General features: G+C 36.9%; 3 protein-coding genes, 1 long non-coding RNA gene and 1 pseudogene across 10 annotated transcripts in view; 1 reads left to right on the forward strand and 4 right to left on the reverse strand.

The window, feature by feature from the left end:
• The window catches only part of LOC114163268 (uncharacterized), an 83,792-nt gene extending 82,209 nt beyond the window's left edge, over positions 1–1,583 (reverse strand). The window contains exon 1 of the mRNA XM_085667191.1: positions 1,509–1,583. The gene's annotated coding sequence lies outside the window, so the exon portion shown is untranslated. The remainder of the gene's footprint in view (positions 1–1,508) is intronic.
• On the reverse strand, positions 155–2,093 carry LOC114162787 (uncharacterized; annotated as a pseudogene). The gene is made up of 2 exons (XR_014984727.1): positions 1,981–2,093; positions 155–1,520 (listed from the first exon to the last, which is right to left on the reverse strand). The product of XR_014984727.1 is annotated as an uncharacterized LOC114162787 (transcript).
• On the reverse strand, positions 1,953–13,190 carry LOC114163128 (Tetratricopeptide repeat (TPR)-like superfamily protein). Of its 5 annotated transcripts, none has more exons than XM_028047234.2 (4): positions 12,954–13,190; positions 2,910–5,736; positions 2,422–2,509; positions 1,953–2,093 (listed from the first exon to the last, which is right to left on the reverse strand). In XM_028047234.2, the coding sequence occupies exon 2, from the start codon at positions 5,546–5,548 to the stop codon at positions 3,002–3,004; it is 2,547 nt and encodes an 848-aa protein (XP_027903035.2). In that variant the 5' UTR covers positions 5,549–5,736; positions 12,954–13,190; the 3' UTR covers positions 1,953–2,093; positions 2,422–2,509; positions 2,910–3,001. The 5 variants fall into 5 exon arrangements, with proteins under 5 accessions (XP_027903035.2, XP_027903032.2, XP_027903030.2 ...); XM_028047231.2 differs by having other exon boundaries at positions 2,770–5,736; XM_028047229.2 differs by having other exon boundaries at positions 2,422–5,736.
• A 1,196-nt stretch (positions 13,191–14,386) lies between these two features.
• Positions 14,387–19,520, reverse strand: LOC114164024 (putative inositol transporter 2). 2 transcript variants are annotated; one of them, XM_028048481.2, is made up of 6 exons: positions 19,284–19,520; positions 18,829–18,899; positions 16,837–17,172; positions 16,291–16,398; positions 15,610–16,203; positions 14,387–15,117 (listed from the first exon to the last, which is right to left on the reverse strand). In XM_028048481.2, exons 1-6 carry the CDS (start codon positions 19,414–19,416, stop codon positions 14,644–14,646), a joined length of 1,716 nt encoding a protein of 571 aa, XP_027904282.2. In that variant the 5' UTR covers positions 19,417–19,520; the 3' UTR covers positions 14,387–14,643. The 2 variants fall into 2 exon arrangements, with proteins under 2 accessions (XP_027904282.2, XP_027904283.2); XM_028048482.2 differs by lacking the exons at positions 18,829–18,899; positions 19,284–19,520 and adding an exon at positions 17,381–17,556.
• A 1,746-nt stretch (positions 19,521–21,266) lies between these two features.
• Positions 21,267–23,036, forward strand: LOC114162216 (uncharacterized). Its single transcript, XR_003599166.2, has 3 exons — positions 21,267–21,367; positions 21,453–21,523; positions 22,828–23,036. It is a non-coding gene; the product is annotated as an uncharacterized LOC114162216 (long non-coding RNA).
• Positions 23,037–23,711: the final 675 nt, after the last annotated feature.

Genomic DNA, 23,711 nt, shown 5'->3' on the forward strand with positions numbered 1-23,711 from the left:
CATATGCATAAATCTAAGAACCAGAAGCTTACTGAACTTGAACTCCTAACACTTGGTGCCAACACAATGGTAACACATTCTTACATGGGACAATGATTTGATGTTATTGTATTTCAAGAAGGAGAGACCTTATTTGAAGTGTTACCCACAAAACTTGTACAAAAGTTTAGTTAGTATATTATTGAAAATAAGTAAATGATACTATAGTACACAATTGTCACTTCAGATGTCTGTGTGCCCGAGTTTCAAGGACCATAAAAACTTTAATTAAGAATATCTGATGTTTGAAGTTCAACCAGAAAAACTTAACAACCATAAACTAAGGTTTCTGTTAAATAAGAAATCTGCATCCTCTGTGAAGTAATGCTTTCAAACTCGGGTTTTCCCCTTTGTCAAAAAACTTAAAATACACATTAAAAAGCTACGTTTTTATTTGCTACATCAAGTAATAATTTAGAGAAACAGCAGCTGATTGTCATGTACCAGCTTCTGTAGATTGTTGTCTTACTCTTCATCTGCACTCCTTATAAATTGATCCCAACCACTGCTGCCCGCACTCGTATCCAAGTAATCAAAAGGAACTGCTGTTTTCAGGCCTGGCCTAACAGCGCAACGATCTTCCACAATTCTAAACTCCACATCATTTCCTTCACTATGAATACTCTCTAATTCATCCCATGCAAACAACAAGGGCAATGTAAAGGCACCCCAAGGGTTGAAATCCACAATCTTAACTCTCTCATCCATTGTGATATAAACATCAAATGTGTAGTTTTCTGACTCAAATTTAGACCTCACATGACTGTTAAAAAATGCTAGGATCAATGAAAGGAGATCATTCTTCTTTTCAAGCAAAATAGAATAAAAAGTAGTAACCTCACGTTGAGAAATTCCAATTAACTTCTGATCTCGTAAGAAACATCGAAATTCCATGTCTGTATGAAGAGATGGATACCATTTACGGAGTGCAAGAAAGAAATTATGGGGCCTTGTTGAAGATTTATCCTGGCATGAATCATACGCATGGCACAAGTCATGGACCAATGAGTCATATGCTCGAAATAAAAGTGCAATCTCACTGAAACTGGCGCACCGAAGGCTACCCGCGGTACTTATCCATGCTGAATCTTTTGGAGCACTCCAATTCAGTTTGGGAAAGACTGCACCCCCAAGGGACAATAGATTCCTTAATTTTCAATTCAAGTTCTGGAAACGAAGGTGGGGGAGAATCTTCTGCTTCATCTCCAGATCCCTCTGAAACCTGAAAATCTTCTTCCTCATTTGGATTATGAACTTTATTGGGTAATGCATATTCATTTAAGACAGAAGCAGGTAAGAGGAAGGGCCCAGAGTCATCAAGAAGGTACTGAATAAATGACTCGGGGAGTTGATGAATTACAGTCTTGATGGATACAGATTTGAACTTTGGATACCACTCTTGAATCTGACATCGATTCACCTTTTTCACTATCATATTCTGTAACCGAAGTTTCTCTACCAAAAACAACCTGTTGAAGTACCTATTCTTCAACAATCAGTATCTGCTATTCAGTAACCATAAGTATAAGAGATCAATTGGGTGACTCGAGAAAAAAACATGCAGAGTAGCTTATATATTAGATAAGAACAGTGAACGATAACTGGAGGGTTTTGATTGGACCAGTGGAGGATATAGATAATAAAGTCACCATTGAGAAGGCAGGAAAGTCTGAGTAAATGTAGGATAGAAGCACTGCATTGAGATTATGCTGTAGCTTTTTCAGTTGCTTTCTTTGTATTCATACACCACTATCTTAATAATACGCCTTAAATTTCATACCCTCTTCTCCAAGAATACGTGGTAAACTTGATTTTCAATAAATATGAACTATTAAACAGTCTCCCTACCTAGACAACCCTCCTTGCAGCAGAGATAAAAATACACGCATATTGTTGAGTTGAGATAGAATAAAATAGAGGTTTGGACTTAAGGAAAATTACCTCTTAAAGGACAAATATGATGGGCCACGTTAGTTGTGCTCAATTTCTTGTTTGGCTTGTTTATGAAATGCTTCATCACCAAAATAGATGCAGAGTCACTTCCTCTCCATCAACTACAACAAATAATATAAATTAATGTAAGAAAATGTGTTCCAACCTAAGCAAAATATAAAGCATATCTTAGAAAGTAACAAAGATTTGTGTAAACTAAGGTATAGCTGATTAACACAACTAACAGCTATTTTTGATGTATAACAATTGCAAACTGTTCTGTTGGAGGAAAATGGAGAAGACAGGAAGGCATATCTACACGTTGTAATTGTAAGCTATTTAATACAGTTTTTAGGAGCAGAATGAAAGAGAGAAGAATCCCTGCTTGGTCAATTTCAAAGAATGATAAACAGTGGTCTTTTTTTTTTTTTTTCTGTTAAGTGCCCTTACAGTTATTGCTGGTCTTTTTGCAGTATGCACACTTTAACTAAAAGAAGAATATGCCGCTGATAATTCTCCCATCTCAGCATGCCCTAAGCTATATTGCAAGGACATACAAGTACAACAGTCAAACCAAAGTCAACAAAATTCCAAGACTTCGATATGAATCTACTTATACTTGAACATAACAAAAATTTCTGTTAAATGGTAAATGCAAATAGAGATTGGAGTGCATAAATTCAACAAAAAAACTAAAAGAGAAGAAGGGGAATTATGTTCGACAAGTCATCAATGTTGGTTACAAAGAATTTGATAAAAAGGAAGGTCGAAGTAACAAGAATGATTGAAATAATTTACCCAATCATGAAGCTCATAAACTATGTGGGTGACAATTCTCAAGTAAATACTAGATTCAGGTTAGACTATTGGAAACCTTCGAAGAATAATTCTAACGTAATAACTACTTGCTTAAGAGATAACTTAAAGCATACTCATACGTTTGGATAGAAGTTATCTCAAAATGATTAGTTGCATCAAGTATTTGCTATGACTATAACTGAGAATACGAAAGAAATCAATCATTCTTATTTCAATGCCTGCCCATGATTTGAGGGTGCAACGGAAGGTATGGTTGAGGAATATAACCCTGTTTTCTCAACTCAGGAAGGAGACTCTTCAGAATCAAATAGATCTCAACAGATTTTGGGTGATTTCCATCAGCAGCAGAAAACATATGAGTTCTCCCATTAACATCAATCCAGCTGTATCCAGGTATCTTCTGAACTCCTTTCTCCTTCATTAAACTTCTAATTTTAAGAACACTTGCCCATTCACCAGCATCAGCATGTACATTAGAAAGCAATACATAGTATCCAGAATTATTTGGGTCCAGATCTACAAGATGCCTTGAAGCTAGTTTAGCTAACTCCACATTGCCATGGAGCCGGCAAGCTCCTAGCAATGTCCCCCAAACACCAGCATCTGGAGTGAATGGCATGCTCTTCATGGTATCAAATGCTTCTTGCAAACGGCCAGCACGACCATACAAATCTACCATGCATGCATAGTGCTCCATCCTAGCACTGATACCATATTCTGTAGTCATGCAACGAAAGTAGTGTATGCCTTCATCAACTAAGCCTGCATGGCCACAAGCAGAAAGTATGACAAGAAAAGTAACATGGTCAGGGTGAATCCCAGCTCCTAACATCTCATGGAATAGTTCAAGGCACTCTCTAGGGAAACCATGGTTTCCATAGGCAGCAATGATACTGTTCCATGAAACTTCATTCTTCCCATCCATCAGGTCAAACACACATCGAGCCAACGCTAGTTTTCCACATTTAGAATACATGTCTATCAGTGCACTTGCAACAAAAGTGTCAAAACTAAATGCATTTCTTATCACATAGGCATGCATCTCTTTCCCATAATAGAGTGCTGGTAAATTTGAAGCAGCAGAGAGAGCAGATGATAGGCTCACAGTATCATACTTGGCTCCACTAATTCCCATTTGGCGAAAGAGAGCAATGGCCATTTCTGGTTTTCCATTTTGTGAGAAGCTTGAAAGCATTGAGTTCCAACATACACTATCTTTTTCGGACATTCTTCTAAAAAATTCATAAGCAAGATCCACTCTTCCACATTTTGCATACATATCCGTGATGGCAGATCCCACATTAACTATATTCTCTAGTCGTTTCTTTAGAATGTCACAATGCAACTCCTTCCCTAATTTTGTAGCAGCCATTGCAGCACAAGCTGGCAGAACACTAGCCATGGTTAGGCAATTAGGAACCATTCCCTCTTTAATTAACCACCGAAAAATGTTTATAGCATCCCTATTCAGCCCATTAAGAACATAACCTGATATCATAGCAGTGCACACTGCAACATCAACCAAAGTATTCTGCTGGAAAATATTGTATGCCATCTTTACATCTCCACCCTTGAAGTATATGTCAATAAGAGCACTCTTCAAATAGACATCAAAAGGCACCCTATGTCGCACAATGTAACCATGAGCTTCCTTACAATGTTTGAGACTCCCGGTTCTAAGGATAGAAGGAAGGAAACTTGCAAAAGTGACCGCATCTGGTTTGACACCGGCAGAGATCATTGCATTAAACAAAGGTGCAGCCTCATCTGAAAACCCATTTTGTACATATCCAGCAATCAACCCATTCCAACTTACCGTATCAGTTTGTGACATTGTATTAAATAACTTGCGAGCATCTAAAAGGTTCCCGCATTTTGAATACATGGCAACCAGTGTGTTTGCTACCTGTGGATCAAACTCAAATCCACTACCAATAACAAGACCATGAAGCTGAGTACCAACACAAAAATTCCCTTTCATAGCACATATAGACAAAATACAAGTATATGTCACTGAATTAAGCCTACTATAAGAGGTCCTCATGTCAAGAAAAGTCCCTATTGCATTTTCAAAATTTCCAATTTTGACATAACCATGAAGCATCACATTCCACAAAATGGTGTCTCTCAGGGGCAATTCATCAAACACAAGTCGTGCATCATGAATATAACCATTGTCTGCATACAACTTGATCAAAGCACTGCCGACAAACAAGTCCACATGAAATCCCATCAATCGAGCCATATTATGAACCACCATACACAACGGCACATTATTCAAACCACCACAAGCTTTAATCACATAAGGGAATGTGTATTTGTCAGGTGAAACTTTACTACCCAACATCTTGAAGTAAAACAACAACGCAAAATCAAACCACCCCAACATGTAAAGCCCTCTCATCATCCAATTCCAAGGAAGAGCGTAGCACAATTCAAGCCTGAAGAACAAGTTTCCTGCATCCTTGATTCTACCACAAAGAACATACAGGCCCAAAATTCTGGAACTCAGTGAGCAAATATCATTCATGCCACCAACAACGACTTGCGTGTGAACTTGTCTAACTTGTTGAAGCAAAGAAGCATCTGAACAGGCCCGGAACAAAGATTCCAAATGGGTTGTGAGAGAATCTTGGATCTCCAAGGCCAAAAGATGTGATTTTGATACAACATTGTTGCCTATGTTTGTTGCTGTATGCATGAATTTGGACCTTGAAATTGCGAGTCTAAACATAGAGCATAGATTTTGAGATAACATTGTTGCCTATGTTTGTTGCTGTGTGCATGAATTTGGACCTTGAAATTGAGTCTAGACATAAAGCATATATTGAATCTTGGATACCACTCTTGAATCTGACATCGATTCACCTCTTCCACTATCATATTCTGTAACAGTAGTTTATCTACCAAATATAACCTGTTGAAATCCCTCTTCTTCAACAATATCTGGTATTTAGTAACCATAAGTATAAGAGATCAATTGGGTTGCTTAAGAAAAAAGAACATGCAGATTATATTAGATTAGATATTACACAAAAACAGCGAATGATAGTTGGATGGTTTTGATTGGACCAGTGGAGGATATAGATAATAAAGTCACCATTGAGAAGGCAGGAAAATCTGAGTGAATACAGGATAGAAACACTGATTGAGAAACTTCTAATGACACTAAAGCTAGTTGGGATAAAAGCACTGCATTGAGATTATGCTGTAGCTTTTTCAGTTGCTTTCTTTATATTCATGCACCAAGACTATCTTAATACTCCTTAAATTTCATACCTTCTTGTCCCAAATAAATGATAAACTTGATTTTCGAAAACATGAACTATTAAATTGTCTCCCTAGACAGACAGCCCTTCTTGCAGCAGACATAAAACTAGGCATATGTAACCACGTACAGACTAAATCCATAAGTAACTGAGTACACACAGATCAAAATCCATAGGTAAGATCCGTATATCATTATGCACAAATTATAATCTGTCAATTACCTACATAAACATTTTCTTAAAATTGGTGTCTTTTTCCTGGAATTATTGCTGAAATAATTGACCATATAAAGAAGTCAATTTAGGGTGGCCATTTAGAGGCATACTTCAACTATGTTGCCAAAGGACTAGAGTGAGTTTAGAGACTCTACACATAACACTATTGATTATTAAAATCAATGCATAGAAGGGGGAATTTGGTTCCTAAATTTAATTTACAATAATAATTTTATTATGTGACCGGAACATTACTATTGGATTTGAAGGTCGAAATTAAACAGTCACATTTGGTTTCAATTTCTATTTAACAAAATGCATTACTATTGAAATTGCACAAACGAGAAACTATTGAAATCCTTAGCAGGTTCTGTTAACTACCATAAGGGAATAAAATTAAAAAGACATACACATAATATTTCTATATTATATTAATTTGAGAATTTAAGGTCCAGATGTTCTAGTATTGAGATACAATCTCTCCAGTCCAATTATGAACATATCATATTTCCTAGTTGAATTGTTTAAGAGCATATTTACTATATTAGGTCCAATATGAAAGAATCATAAATAGTTTTGTAAAGTTAATAACAAAACAAAAATAATCCCTACTCTAGATTAGATATATTTCAGTACTTGAGTTGGAAAGAAGCTTGGTACAATTTCAATTGGTCAAAAAGTGTTCCAGTCTCAATTTGAAGGGACTGAATTTGTACTCAAGTTCCTGTATATATTGAGTCTTTCTTTGTTTTGAACGCAAGTTAGATGGTTGATTAACTACTATTATATACAAAACAATAATACTTGTTTAGAATAACTAAAGAAATGCATAGCAACTACTGAGTTACCCAGACTAAAAGTTAATGAAACTAGAAAGTAATATGTTTGCCATCCTGTATGTTCGACACTCCTAAAAGTAAAATGGCATATTACTACAAATTAAATTTCCCAAAGAAAAAAAAAAGGATGTACTTGAGACTGAGACTTTAAAATATGAGTAGTGGACAATAGTACCACTCTCTTCCTCTTCTATTTATAGTGAAGCAAGCACGTACATATGAAAAGATATGAAAAGACTACTCTAAGATACTAGGCATGATTACATGCAACAGTAGATATGGCAGTAGGTAGTTTCCCACACTCAACACCCTACACATAGGGTTAATGATACAATAGGTATAGGTAATAATTCTAACACTCCCCCTCAAGCTGGAGCATACAAATCGTATGAACCAAGCTTGGAACAAATGAACTCAATCCGAGGTCCCCTTAATGACTTGGTCAACACATCTGCAAGTTGGTCATTTGACCCAACGAACTCAGTACAAATTTCCTTGGTCATCAATTTTTCTCGAACAAAGTGGCAGTCAATTTCTATGTGTTTAGTTCTCTCATGAAACACTGGATTTGATGCAATGTGGAGAGCAGCCTGGTTGTCACAATACATCTTCATGGTCTGAATTTCACAGAAGTTAAGCTCTCGAAGAAATTGCTTTACCCATATGAGTTCACACGTGAGAGACGCCATTGCCCGATATTCAGCTTCAGCGGTGGATCGAGCCACTACATTTTGCTTCTTACTTTTCCAAGAGATAACATTTCCTCCAAGGAGGACACAATATCCCGTAGTAGAGCGTCTGTCAATAGGAGAGCCTGCCCAATCAGCATCACAGTACCCAGAGATTTGAACATTTCCTTTATCTTCATATAGCAAACCTTGCCCTGGAGCCTTCTTGAGGTACCTTAAAATACGGATGATGGCATTCCAATGTCCAAGACATGGAGTCTGCATAAACTGGCTAACAATTCCAACTGCGAAAGATAGATCAGGCCTCGTAATAGTGAGATAAATTAACTTTCCAACGAGCCTCCTATATCTCTCTGGATCGGAGAATAATTCGCCTTCTACTGTTGTTAACTTCTGATTCGGGTCCATAGGACTCTCTACTGGTCTGCAGTCAATCATACCTGTTTCTTGTAATATATCAAGAGCATATTTCCTTTGAGAGATTACAACTCCATCTTTTGACTGAGCTACTTCAATGCCCAAGAAGTATTTGAGGCTTCCGAGATCCTTGGTTTGAAAATGTTTACACAAGTGCTCCTTCAGTTGAGATATTCCAGTAGTATCATTTCCTGTAATAACAATATCATCAACATATACTATTAGGTAGACACATTTCCCAGGAGAGGTATGTTTGTAAAAGACTGAGTGATCTGCCTCACTGCGCCTTAACCCAAATTTCTGAACAATGGAGCTGAATTTTCCAAACCAAGCTCGTGGTGATTGTTTGAGGCCATATAAAGATCGATACAATTTGCATACCATACCAGACTCCCCCTGAGCAACAAACCCAGGAGGTTGCTCCATGTAAACTTCCTCCTCAAGATCACCATGAAGGAAGGCATTTTTGATATCCAATTGATGAAGAGGCCAGTGACGAATTGCTGCCATTGCAAAGAAGAGGCGAATAGTAGTCATCTTGGCCACGGGAGAGAAGGTGTCACAATAGTCAAGGCCATAAACCTGAGTGTACCCTTTTGCAACCAATCGGGCTTTGAGTCGATCAACCTGACCATCAGGGCCAACTTTAATTGCATACACCCATCGACAACCAACAGCCTTCTTACCCAAAAGGAGGGGCACGAGCTCCCAAGTATGATTGCTTTCAAGAGCCTGCATCTCTGCAATCATGGCTTGTCGCCATCCAGGATGATCAAGTGCTTCATTCACATTTTTGGGAATAACAACAGAAGACACTGAGGATAAAAGTGAACAATAGGAAGGCGATAATCGGTGATAGCTAAGAAAATTATAAATGGGATGTGGATTTCGAGAGGAACGAGTACCTTTTCTGAGAGCAATGGGCCAACCTGAATCACCTTCATCAGGAGTCATGGGATCAAGAGACGAGGGAGAAGAATCTGAAGTAGGGGATTCACCATGTTCTTGAACAACTGGACTATTCGTCGGCGTCCTGTGTTGGAGAGAGTCAATAGGTGGAGATGATGGCTCAGGAGGACTTTGGTCGAGACTTGGAGGGACAGGGACATTGGAAATATTGTATTCAACCACGGGAATAGGAAGGACCTGCTGGATGACATGGACATCTTGAACAGATGGAGAGAAGTAAGGGGTCTGTTCAAAAAATGTAACATTGGCAGACATGTAATATTTCTTGGTTTCAGGAGAGTAACATCGATACCCTTTTTGAAGTCGTGAATAGCCCAAGAAAACACATTTGAGAGAGCGAGCAGAAAGCTTGTCTAACCCGGGAGACATGTCATGAACAAAACATACACAACCAAAAACTCTAGGGGGAGTGTTAAAGAGAGGATTGTCTGGAAACAGAATGGAGAAAGGGACCTTATGATTGAGAGAGGAAGATGGCATCCGATTAATAAGAAAACCTGCAGTTAAGATGGCATCTCCCCAGTGATGGACAGGAACGTTGGCACTAAGCAAAAGGGTACGAGCAGTTTCAACTAAGTGTCGATTTTTCCTTTCTGCTATACCATTTTGTTGTGGCGTATGAGGACAAGTAGACTGGTGCAGGATACCATGGGAACTCAAAACATTAGAAAGAGCAGACGAAAAATACTCTTTGGCATTGTCACTTCTTAAGATTTTAATTACTTGACCAAATTAATTCTTGATTTCATTCAAAAAGGATGTGAAGAGGGATAATAATTCAGAACGATCTTTCATAAGATAAACCCAAGTACATCTCGAATATTCATCAATGAAAGTAACAAAATACCTAAAGCCAAAAGATGAGACACGACTAGGTCCCCAGATATCGGAATGGATGACAGAAAAACTAGAAGTACACTTTGATTGAGATCTTTTAGGAAAGGTAGATCTAACATGTTTTCCTAGTTGACATGACTCACATTCTAAAGTCTGGAGACGACTAAGTTCAGGAAACATTTTCTTTAACTTGGACAAGTGAGGGTGACCAAGCCGATCATGTAACATTTTAGGATTGGGGGCTGCAACACATGACACACGTGGACGAGATCCAAAATGGTATAATCCGCCCGCTTCATATCCTTCTCCAATCCGTCTCCCCGAGCCACGCTCCTGTATAACAAAAGATTTGTCATCGAAGGTTACAGAGCAATTCAATGTTTTGGTTAACTGACTTAAGGAAATTAAATTGAAAGGACAATTAGGGACAAAAAGGACAGATTTTAGATTTAAGGACGGAGATAAGATGGCTTGACCGACTCCCTTTGAGGATGTTTTAGAACCATTTGCGAGGGTTATAAAATGAGATTTTTCTTGGAATGAGATGGTTGAGAACAAGGAGGTATTACCAGAAATGTGATCAGAAGCACCAGAGTCAATTACCCATGAATTGTGACCTTCCATGGATTGAGAGATGCAAACAGTTGATGTACTTGGAGCTTGGGATGACTGTGCCAAGCTGTTGGATTTGAGGCGTAGGTACTCTTGATACTCGTCCTCAGTGAACTTGGAGTCAGTAGTCTCTGCCTGGGAGACATTGGCTGTTTTGGCAGGAAATCCATGTAAAGTGTAGCAGTTTTCTTGGGTATGACCCATCCTTTTACAATACGTACACTGAGGACGCCCACGACCTCCACGTCCACCTCCTCTAGTTCCACGACCTCCTCTTCCTCTGGTGGCAACCATGACAGATGGTTCCACTACAGCAAGAGTTTCGGGAGTTTGAAGAGTTGGAACACGTATCATGCGGGAGATCAAAGTTTCCATGGAAGGAACCTCATGAGAGGTCAAAAGCTGATCTCGGATATGATTAAAGTCTGGGTGTATAGCGCGGAGGATCATTACCATATAGTACTTGTCAAGCTTTTTCTTCATTTCATCTAGAGAGTCGACTTCCAAGAACATTCGGAGTTCTTCCACAGCAGCTTGAGCGTCATTCATGAATGACATCATATCATGGTTAGTCATTTTCATAGATGCCAACTTGTTCGCCGAATCATAGAGGCGTTGAATATCATTTGCATAGATATTCTGAGTTCGCTTCCAAAACGAGTGGCAAGTTTTGAAGGCCCGTAGGGACATCAAAAGTCGTGGTTCCACCGATTGCCACAATAGAGCACATAGTTGGAAATCCGCTTGTTTCCACTGTTCAGCTTTTTCAGAAGGTACGTGGCTGCCATCTTTCTCAAGGTGTTCGTGGTGTCCTTGACCGAGAAACCACATCTCGACGGCAGCGGACCAAGATAAGTAATTTTGGCCATTTAGTTTCTCGGACGTAATGCAGGGGCTTCCAGAGAATGAAATAGCACTCCCAGTTCCTCCAGTGGCCATGATAAAGAGAGGATCTCGGAAAACAGTAAAACAGTGACGAAAACAGTGAAACAGTGACGATTTTCGACTTCGAAAGGGACGATTTCCACAAGAGGTGCTACTGAACTTCACCGGAACAGAGATTTGATGGTCAAAACGGGTAGAGGAGGCTCCGACGACGGCGACGGAGGTGGCGCGACGACGAACTGGCGACGGGAAGGCGGCGCGTGAGCGGCACGCGCCTGACTGCAGCGAACAGAGAAGACGCGCGTGGAGGCGCGTGGCGACGGCGCTGCCTGCGACACCGGCGGGGTTGGCTGTCGCGCGGAGAGGCGGTTCAGATCCGGTGGTTTCCGGACGGAACTGCGTCGGTGGACGGCGGCGGACGGTGGCGGACAGCGGCGGAGGACGCAGACAATGGCGGACAGTGTTGAGAAGTTGTTTGACAGTGTTGGGTAGTTCAGAAACGAGGTTAACCGAACTTAGACAGCCGCGGACAGCGGCGGTGACTAACGGCGATCAACCGCGGACAGCGGTGACGGACCAGCTGAGACAGAAACCAGAGCGGGATCGACCCGCTCTGATACCAACTTGAGACTGAGACTTTAAAATATGAGTAGTGGACAACAGTACCACTCTCTTCCTCTTCTATTTATAGTGAAGCAAGCACGTACATATGAAAAGATATGAAAAGACTACTCTAAGATACTAGGCATGATTACATGCAACAGTAGATATGGCAGTAGGTAGTTTTCCACACTCAACACCCTACACATAGGGTTAATGATACAATAGGTATAGGTAATAATTCTAACAGATGTATATGTTAATTAAGCTTCAAATATATCAGTCACATACCAATGAATGTTAAAGTAAAGTCTTCTAAACAAAACTTGATCCATAGGACTGTCCAACAAACAATTCACGCCCTTGTGAAAATGTGTACGGGCTTAAGAAATACCATTAAAAGGAAATCAACTTCAAGAATTTCATACAATAAGACTATATGAAATCACACACATAAAAACAATATTCTCATGCTCGAAAGTTGGTCACTTGAATTGAAACGTGTGCAGGAATAATTACGACATCATTAGAAATAAGAACAATGCTGTTAGCAATAAACAAAGTTGATTGGAAAATGTGAATGAAAAAACCAGTGAAACGAGTAAAACAAGTCTTCAAACCATGCATTCTTGAGATAAGGATTCCCAGTCAGCAAAAATAAAAAGTTATTCTAGCCTAAACAGGTACTAACAACCTATTCATGATCGTTCAGACATTAAGACCTGATAAGAATATCATATCATAATTAAAGTGAACTACTATATTGTCTACATGTAATCTAAGACTAAAAGTAGATTGCAGTGGTATATGTATAATGAAGGAAAACGTACTTAAACCATAGAGGATTCCATTTTGGCAGAAGATTTTGACAACTACTTAAGAAACAGATAATTCGTAAAGGGCATCCTCTGTTCTAAAACTTTGTTTTGCGGTGCTCCAAACTCCCTTCGACCAATGAATGGCAACCTCCGACAATAAACAAGGAACTCTGACCATCTACGATGACCTCCGACAATGCTCTCTGTTTCAGATTTTCCTTGGGCACGACGAGACTTTGGTAGATTTTGCCATTTTAGTTTAATTTGGGATTAGGGCACGAATACTATAAAAAAAAAGGAAACTTTTTGTATTTCACTTTTTCAATATCTGTATGTAAAATCTTTAAACTCTATGTATCAAGTTTCTGTGTTGATGTTGAGTTCTTCGTTCTGTGTTTGGAGTTCTCTGCGTTCGCACCACTCTCTCGGTTTCTTTCCCTTGTCCATTCCAAGTTACAAATTAGTGGGCTGGGTTACTTTATGGTTTTAGGTTTGTAATTACTTTTTGCAGATTTAGGTTTGAAATGTTGGATAATGATATTTTGATATATTTTTTTTATCTATTTTTAATCTATTATTTTAATTATATGTTAATTGAAAATACATAGTGATGGAATGATCTAAAAATAATTAAAATAATGAATTAAAAACAAGTTAAAATATTATTATCTTAAAATATATTATATATTTTTAGGATAAAACTTGAAAACTCACTAACAATTATACAATTTTAAATTCAGATATAATTTAAAAATATTTTTTGAATTATATAATACAAAATATATATAAATGTATTCCCAATTAACAACAAAATAAAAAGAAAATTATGAGAGTAATTAAGGGTTGGTGACAGTAAGTAATTGGTGGAAAATTAAAGGTAAATTTAAGATTACATAGATGAAAGTAAGTTACCAAATCATTATTCTAAAGTTTTGGATTAAAAATCTATATTATTTTATGATTTTGGAGTAGAAATAATATGGTATACAAGTAGTACATAATTTTATACCTTAATAGGTGAGTGTGATGTGATTTTTTGAAATTATTTGATGAAGGTGTTTGCTACTTGCTGATTCTTTGACTAACTATTGTAAAGTGTGGAAGTGAGTGGAGGTTAAGCAGTCTCAGGTTTGTCTTGTTGGATAATGATTTTCTTCTATTTTATCTTTGGGCTAATCTCTGATGTGATGTTCTTCATACTCTGTTTTTTCAAGTAAAATGGTTTTTCTCGCTCAACAATGAGACTCCTTATTATTCCATCCTTTTTTGTAATAATTGGTGAAAATTCAAAGGGACTGCAGGAAGCTACAGAAAAATACTTTTTTTTCTTGTGTTGTTACCATTAGTTGGTGTGAAGGAGAAAAAGAAGCCAAATAGAAAATGTTCATGTTAGAAGATCAAATTCTTTATATTGAATAAGTTTCATAATATTGAGAAAGAAAATGTAAAGCAATCGATAATAATTTAACATTTTTTATTAGTTCATAAAGAAGAGCTTAATATCAATCCTCTAGGGATCTCATAAGGATTTTCAGCAACCCAACTAATCAACTACATACACATTAGGGCTAAAATTCTAACTATCACAAATCTTACCCAAAGAAACCATTGTCAATACCATATTTCACAAGCCACTTAATTCACTATTTAGAGCTATAACAACTAAACATGACTCAAACAAGGTTCTTTGTTCTTATTTGAGTCAGTGCTTCTCAGAGCTAGAATATCTCTTCTGCCAAAACTTAAACTGCAAAGATCTTTGTTCCAGCATCTTCTCTACTTCTTCCATTGGAACCCCTTTGGTCTCAGGTACATAAACAACGACAAAGAAAATGGCCACAACGGCTACAATTCCAAACATCATGAATGTCCACGCTGTTCCAATAGCTTCTGTCAAGGACAAAAAGGATTCTGAAACAATGAGGTTGGAAATCCAAACAGTTGTGGATGCTATTCCTCCACAGATTCCTCTGTACCTCAGGGGATAGATCTCAGAGTTCACAACCCATGGAACAGTTCCCATCCCAGGTGAGAAGAAAATTATGTAAAGAGCAAGGCCTACTAAGGCAGTCCAACCATATTTGCTAGGACACCCTCTGGTGTACCATGCCCTATGATCACTGCCACACAACTTCTTTGTCACATCATTGGAGATCAAACATGCCCCGGGTAAAAGCTGCAAATTTAATAGAAATTAGTGTCAATGGATATAAAATGCAAAATTGTATGTATGGTGGTGTCAACATTTGGAATTGAAGTAACTTGTTTCATTGCTTTCCCTCTCAATAATTGACAGTAACATGACATGCAAAATCCTGCCATATGCATTATGTGTGATCTTGAACTAGTTTTCTAGCCCTTCCCTCCCAGTAATTGGTAAGAGTGTTGTGAACCACAAAATTGAAACATGATGTTGGTCATTGGTAAGAGTGTTCTGAACCACAAAATTGAAACATGACGTTGGTCGGTAGGGGATCTAAGACCCTAAGTCAGTGGGGACAGTATGTTGATGGAGGCAAATATATAAGATTAAGTGGACAAAGTAAATTTTTTTCATACACTTAGTAATAATTTTAATAAAACCAGGAGGTACGTTTGCCCAAACTGGTGTATATGTAGGTCTGTTAGTGGTGTTGTTAAAATGTAAAATGGTGGAATGGATTTGTACCTTGTCATCTGCAGCACAAAAACCACAAGATGGTGAAGCCTTTAGGCATGTCATGCAACTCCATTCACCAGGGTTCGCAGCTGCTTTGTAATCAGGACATGTGTTGTTGAACTCAGAGGTTCCAATGGCACTGACCATTGGAGCATGAATTTCACTTTCTCGAAAAGATACAGTTAGCATAGCCAAGGAGAACACAACTCCAAACAAACTGATGAGAGCAAGCTTTTTCCTCCCAGTCTTGTCAATAAAGTATATACTCAGAATTGAACCAAATGCATTCAGACCAGATGTGATGAGTGACAGAAGCAGTGCTGTTCTGTTAGATGCAAAACCAGCCAACTGAACAATGGTGGGGCTGTAGTACATCACAGTGTTGATCCCCACAAACTGCTGGAAGATTAGAAGACCCATGCCTGCATATAAACCTCTTCTCACAGCTGGGGTTCTCAACAGTTTGATCAAGCTCACTTTCTCTGATGATTCTGTTTCCTTAATTTCCATATCAACTGATTCCTTCAAAGCCTGAATTTCACCTTCAACTTCGCTAGGCGGGTAAATCTTTCTCAGAATTGCTTTTGCCTCCTCTTCCCTACCCTGTGGGAACAAAAATGTAATAACAATTAAGATTTACAGTTTCGCATATCAATGACAACTGATCAATGATGATGATGATGATCCAACCTTGCGGTACAGCCAACGAGGCGATTCTGGGAGTGTCAACATTAATACAACTTGAAACAGAGCTGGTGCTGCTGCTACCCCTAACATCCACCTCCATGTCCCTGGTGCCTGAATGACAAAAACATGCACAAACTCATTTACCATATACTAAATGAACAAAAGATCACCAAGACCAAAGTTCAACGATCCACCACATTTTAATTCTAAAACCAACCTTCTGTATGCAAATGGAAATAGATTCTCTCATGTATGTTCAATTTCTTTCCTAGTAAACATTAAATAGCTAATGCCTATCTAACACTATCAATAAGGAGAGATACAAGACAAAAAATTTTCAATCAGTGTCAGAAAAGTTTCACCCTAGTTACCCTCTTTACCCCATGGATTACAGAAGGTTAAACTACAAATTTTGATTAGAGAACAGCTTGAGAGACACTCAGGGAATTGCATGTATGAAAAACCCATTTCATGAACACCAACATTTATTATCACATTCATATAGCACAAATTTGTAAGAAAGTGAAAAGTGACAGCACAGTTTCTCACCTTGGTGAAGGCCAAGTTGATGAGGTATGAAAGGAACTGTCCTCCAGTGATGAGAAAACTGTTGAGACTCACAAGGGCTCCTCTTACTCTGGTCGGAGAAGCCTCTGAAATGTAGAGGGGTGATGCCATTGAAGCCATACCAACACCAATGCCAACGAACACACGACCCACGATGAGAACAGTTGGGCCATTCGCAGCAGCCATGATAACAGACCCAGCAAAAAAGAGGGTATCTGCAAGAACAATTCCTTTCTTTCTTCCAAATCGATCGTTGATCCATCCTCCAACTGAAGCCCCTATGATTGCTCCAGCAATTGCAGTACTCACTATGGCTTCCTGAGATTTTTTACAATTCACACAGAATGAGAATAATACCAAAAGTCACACATCACCATCAATTTGTTTTACAGCAAAGAATCACAGTTTCAGATTTGTGTCACAATTCCAATTCATTCACACATACTATACAGCACAGCATGAAATTGAACTCAAACAGTGAGATGAAAAAAGTAAAATTGAAAAAAAAAAGAAAAAAGAATCTGACCTTTGTCACAGATTTGAGGCCATTTAGTAATTAAACAATACTAAATCAGAATTAAAGTGTACCACAAGTTACTTCCTTCTCTTAATTATATGTTTGATGATTGATTACGCAGGTTAAGAATATAATTAGGATTTGGGGATTTTCAGTGGTTGCTGCAGCTAGTGCTCAATTTTGCTTTTGTTGGCCAACACCCCAACGGGACCAACGGAACATTTCTTCAGCTAACACATGATTGTGACACAAGACACATGTCAACTTCTCAGGTGATGATACCTTTTTAACTTTTTTTATTATTTTGTATTTCATTATACTATATAGAAAAAAACATGAAACATTTATTCATACACACACATCTCCAGAAATATTAGTTTTTTATTTTACTATACCAATAAAATTTAAAGGTTTTCCTTTCATTAATTAAACATCACCCACCATAAAATGATTATTTTATAATTATAAATTGGATTTATTTCATTGTTTACAGTGTGATTAACACAAACCAAGTATTTGGTTTGTGGTTGGTTCATTTTTTCAAAGCATCCTAACGTGAAAGGAACAAATTTATGATGTCAGTTCATTCAACTTAGAAATGAACTCTTAAATCGGGCGTTAACTAAATTGAGATATACGCAAGTGTTATGTTAATTATGGGAATAAAAAAACGAAGTTAGTTTAATAATAATTATTATTATAATTAAATAATAGTTAATTTTATTAACTGGATCTCATCCCGTGAATCAGGATCAGCCAATTCAAATGTTCGCAAACGAACATTAAAAATATTATCTTGAAAAAAGTCTTAATTCATGTTAAGTTAAAATTTATTTTCAAAAATAATAAGAAAAATATATCATTTAAAAATCAAGTCATGGTTTTTACATTTTCCATAAATTATGAATAAAATAAATAAAATTTTATTATTCTAGTAGAAAAAATCTTTGTTTTTAATAAATTTAAATATCACGAAGGCAAAAGGAAAACTTACCTAAAAATTAGTTAAAACTAAAGTGATTTGCAAATACAAACTTTACAAAAAGGAAGGAGTATTATCTTCTTCCCAAACTAGTTAGGGTTTTAATCTCTTTAATCTGTCCTAAAATAATTGATGAAATTATTGTTCTTTTTTTTAATTTGGTCTTACGACCATCATAATTATTTTATATATCATTCAGTGTATTTCTTGAAAAAAAGAAACTATTTTAACAAAAATTGTATGCAAAAATATGGAATATGTTGATTATAATAATAGTATGAGGCTATTTGTGTGAGTGTTTGAAACATAGAAAAAGATGAGTTTGTTTTGTCTGCAAGTTGGTGGATGTGAACAGAGAAGATGTAAGCAAGGGCAATAAAGTCCATGAAAGTAAGTTCAGAGTCACAAGAATTTTGAATTCATTGAAAGACTGAAACTTCATCAATGGTCTCAGACAATAGAATATTAATATTACCTGAAGCCAAGTTTTTCTATCCACTGATCTGAAATCGTCTCTGATATACAACAAAGCCCCAGATATAACTCCTGCACTTACACACACCCCAATTAATCATCAAAAACCATAATAACAACACTAATCATAATATTATATGCTAATTATACATATATATTAATCATATTGTAAAAATAAACCTCGTGTACCCTTTTGAAATATACTAATCTATCGTGAATAATATGATTCAGAACAGTTTCCAGCATAAATAAAAGAGTGATTTTGTGGTTAGAACTTAGAAAAGCATGGAGATTTACAAGTGGGAATGGTGAGAGGGTGAGAAACAGAGGAAGGGTTGTTTCATTACAAGAAACTTGAAAAACAAAACAAGATTTTTGATGTTTTTTGAGAGAGACAAGAAAATGGTTAAAAATGGAGTATGATAACTTAGATTTTTTGTTTTCTGTGTTATTTACCAGTGTCATAACCAAAGAGAAGACCACCGATTCCAGCGGAAAAAGCAAGACGAAGAACATAAGGGTTTTTCCATGAAAGAGATAAACATTCTCTGAAAGCTGAGACATCAGCTTCAGGCACACCTCCTTCCATGGGGGAAGAGAAAAGAAGAAGAAGAGAAAGAGGAAAAACAACGTTGGTGTTTTTTGTTTGAGCAAAGGTAGTGTGTGTGTGTTGAGTTTGAGATACGGAGAGAAGAGGGTGCAATGGGTGGTGTATTTATAATGGAACAAAAATGTTGTGATGACGAGTTTGGACACTACACTAATAATGGAGTCAAAATGGTTTTCTTTTTCTTTTTATTTTTCACTTCTTCTCTCTTCTCTCTTTTCTGATGTTAAAGATCAATTCTTTTTCTCACCACAGAAAAAAAAATATGAAGGATAAAGACAATAATCAATCTGGCATGCAAGATACGTTACCAAAAATGAACTTGCCAAAATGATAAAAGGTTTAGATAAATTATTCTCTTAAATATTTTAACCATAAAAAAGGTGTCTTTTAAATGTTCTTAATTGTTAAAAAAAATTGTTGAATCATTTGCAACAATGTTTTATATTTTTACCTCTTTAATTCATGCCTTTAATTTTGATATATGAGATAGAAAAACTAGAACAGAAAATTACCATTACACATAGTGTTTCGTTTTCATGAACTATTTATAAACATTGTCCTAGTGTCTCACTATGACAGCTTCATTCAATTTTTTTAATATTATATAATAATAATAATTATATAAATACCGAAGTTTTCATCAGATTGTATGTTTAAATAAAAGTATCAATATATTATATATAATTTATATATATGCTTTTCAATTTTTATCTACGATGAAAAAACGCGGAAAAAGTGAATTTTTATTTTAAGGGAATATAAAATATTATTTAAGAAAAATATAAATAGATAGCTGGTAATTTAAAAACAAATAATATTTTGTAAAAAGGAAGTAGAGGATTTAATTGTATAGGGGTCCACAATTTTATTAGAACAGTGCAGAAGTGGACAAGTCAACTTGGTCGGCTTATAAGCACATTAAGTCTATTTTTGTTTCAGTGAAATGAAACTGCATTTGAAAATGTAGGAGTTTTATTCATATAAATTTTTTATATAACATACTTTGAAAATAAAAAAGTGATAAAAATAGAATAGAAGAGTATGAGCTGAAATGAGTAACGTAATTGACAGAGACACGAATAAAAGTATTTTATATTTTTTTATGGATAATAGTTCTTCTGGATATTGATTCTGTACCGATATAGAAGGTTGGTTTTTTCTTTCTTATGTGTAAGTTTTATCTGTTCAAATTCTGATATAAAAGAGTTTTTCTTTCTTTCTTTTAGGAACCATAAGATGTAAACACTGTTCTTCTTTTTTTTTATTAAAGCAATGTGTTAACTCACTGATACTATTTGAATTGGTTTGATTACTTATTTAATTTCATTTCAAATTCAAAGTACATGCGTAATATTTTGTTCAGCTCATGATCATGTAAAAGTTACTTTTTGACATCACTTGTAAAAGTAAATGATGTCAGAAGTTGCCCATTTAATACTGCACCGTGGACGGCGGCATCGGATGCGCAACCACCGTCACTGGCGGTGGAAAAGCTATCAACACCAACACTTTCTCTGCCGGTCGCCACCGCTCACGGTGGTTCTTCTGCCGCTATAGGGGTTTCTTTGTCACGGTAGTTTACGGAATGCAGTTAAATTTTTTTTGTTGATATTTAATTTTCTAAATTTTATTTTATTTATTCCTCATTGTAAAATTTGTTGGTATTAATGCTATTTACATTCAAATTTAGGTATTGGATGTAAGGTCCAGTTTTTCCTGCTGCCTTATCTTTGTAAGGGCTGTCTCAAATCGAATGGGTCCAAGGGCTAGCTCAAAATAAATTCAGACCCTAAGACTGTCCTAACCTTAACTCTTCCCTTCACTTTTCAGAAAAATGTTCCTTGTCCTTGAGTCGCAGCCGCCTCTCAATCTTTGCTAGGGTTTGGTACCACCGTAGGCACGCAAGTTCGAACCAGCTCTCTTCCTCTACGTAAGTATCCTTTCATTCGTGCTTGTGGTTCTGCTACTGTTACACTGGGTAACTCATTTTTCCACTGCTTCTCATTTCTTTCCAGCACCTTAAGTCGCTCCTTGAACTGCCGCTTTCCGCTGTTTAGGGTCGAGGTCTCGTGCTAGCCATTTCCAGGTAAGGAAGCTATGGCTTACTCATATATTCTGTTTTTCCATGTTGGTTGGCTGTAATTTCGAGGTTATGTGGTTGGTGTGATGTTATGTTAGTTGTGAACGTTTGAGTATGTTGTTTTGGACTGGTGTGTGTGGCTGTTGCAGGAAAACAGTGGCGAGACCTGATAATCTCGCCCAAGCGAGCTAGTCTCGCCTAGGCGAGATGGACAGGGACTCGCCTAGACCCTTTTTACGCGAAAGGTCGCTCAGGCGACCAACTCAGTTTTTGAGCGAGCGAACGTCTCGCCTAAGCGAGATCCTGCGTGAGCTCCTGTTTCCTTTTTCTGAGCCCTCGCCTAGGCGAAGGTGGCTCGCCTGAGCGAGACCCTTCAGCCTGAGCGAGGAGCTGGGCGAGACAGTGTGATTGTGTGGTTGTTTCTGAAATTCTGAAATGGTTTATGCTTGCTTGGATGTTGATTACTGTGTTAAATGCATAAGACAAATAAATATGCATGAGTGATGTAATTCATGAATTGTAAATGATGGTTTGGGGCGTGAACCTTCGCATGTGAAGTGAATGAGATGGTTGGTATTAAATTGACACGACATTGGCATGAGATGAAATTCCACTATGTTGGTTGAGAATGATGAGCTGGTATGGATTTACTGGAAAAATGAAAGAGATGGATTATGAAGAACTAGTATGCGATATGTATGTATAAATTTGTATGATGAATCTTTCTTGATTAGTTGAGCATGTTTAGTCTGTGTCAGTGCATAATTCCTTAGAGTCTTTAAGTGAGGCTTTCAGGGTCGCGCTTCAGTGGTCGGGACGTAATTCCATGGCTCCTGTTAGTGGGTGTCCATGGTGGTGCCCCATTTGTATAACTAGGTAAGGATTCAAGGTAAGGTTGCGTCCTGACACTCTAAGGAGTCAGTTAGTCTCACCTAGAGCGGACTGACTCTTGTGGTGAGAGTAGCAGGAGGCCTGAAATTCACTAAGGGCTAACCTTGTGGTAAGGGAAATTGATTCATTGTAACACTTGTAACACATTGCTCGGGGGTGAGCAGAGGTATACACCATAAGTGCGAGCATCCGCTGAATCCGACCAGGTTATATGTATCCGGATGAGTCGAGTCGTGTCTTAGTGTATTGTTTGGAAAGTCATAACATGCTTAGTTGATATGTGTATATGGGATTGTGAAAATATATTTGATTGTATGGATGAAATCTTTTGTGCTTTAGCTTACCATACTTTCGTTGTTGTGTGTTATGTTGTGTGGTACTCTCTTTTGCGATGATCATCAACTTGTTGGTGTGAGCAGATGCGAGAAACGCCCGTGGACAACAGGGAGGTGATGGTTCCGCTGTATAGTCTGCGTGGACTGGACCTTATTTCTTAATGGGCTTTTCTTTAGGGTTATGGCCCATGTATTGCTTTATGCTTTATTACTCTACTTTCATCTATTAGACCTTTCAACTGTTTTTTGTCGGCATCGTGGTGTGCCTAGTTTTGTAGGAGTGGTGTTAAGGACCCAGGACTGTTCTGTTGTACTATTTATGTGTAGCGTTTCTTTTAATTCCGCTTATTAATTAAATGGGACGTTACATTGGATGTAAAATTGAACTACTAGATAACGTTATTGATTGATATGTTGGAATGCTCAATAATTTTGAAAAATCTTTACACCATCAATTTTTTTTTAATAATTTTCATCGAATTTTGTTAAATCAGTTTTTATTTTATTTTTTTTTAAAATTGGTTTTAATTTTTGTTAATTTTATTCAATGTGATCTTTTGTCATTAATACAGTTTAAATAATTAACAGTAAAAAATAGTGACGGTCACGTGTCATTTCGTAATTTATTCTATTTTAATTGTATTTTTTTTTAATTTTTTCTTAAATGTCAACGATTCAATCAAAAAACTTATCAGGTGTTAGAGTTAATGTTTGATATTCAATTTGGTCCTTATATTAATTATTTTGTTCAATTTAGTTTCAATTTTTTTTAAAATGAAACAATTTTGTCATTCTCCAAATTAAGATCAAATTTACTTTTTTATATTAAAATTCACATTTTTATTAAATATTTTTGTTTAGAATTACAATTAGTTTAAAATTAGAATGGAAATTATAAGGATAAAGACTAATTTTAAAAATTTAGATCAATGATATTAGTTTTCATCCTTAAAATTCTCGTTCTAATT

This window comes from Vigna unguiculata, chromosome 9 (assembly GCF_037176805.1).
Source record: "Vigna unguiculata cultivar grain cowpea cultivar isolate G323 ecotype 2 chromosome 9, ASM3717680v1, whole genome shotgun sequence".
Taxonomy (NCBI): domain Eukaryota; kingdom Viridiplantae; phylum Streptophyta; class Magnoliopsida; order Fabales; family Fabaceae; genus Vigna; species Vigna unguiculata.

Excerpts from the sequence above, each read along its gene's own strand:
- LOC114163128 (XM_028047234.2), bottom strand. The coding sequence starts at position 5,548 with ATGTTATCTCAAAATCTATGCTCTATGTTTAGACTCGCAATTTCAAGG.
- LOC114164024 (XM_028048481.2), bottom strand. The coding sequence starts at position 19,416 with ATGGAAGGAGGTGTGCCTGAAGCTGATGTCTCAGCTTTCAGAGAATGT. Across the intron at positions 17,173-18,828 it reads ATAGAAAAACTTGGCTTCAG|GAAGCCATAGTGAGTACTGC; the intron begins GTAATATTAATA and ends AAAAAATCTCAG. Across the intron at positions 16,204-16,290 it reads CTCGTTGGCTGTACCGCAAG|GGTAGGGAAGAGGAGGCAAA; the intron begins GTTGGATCATCA and ends TTGTTCCCACAG.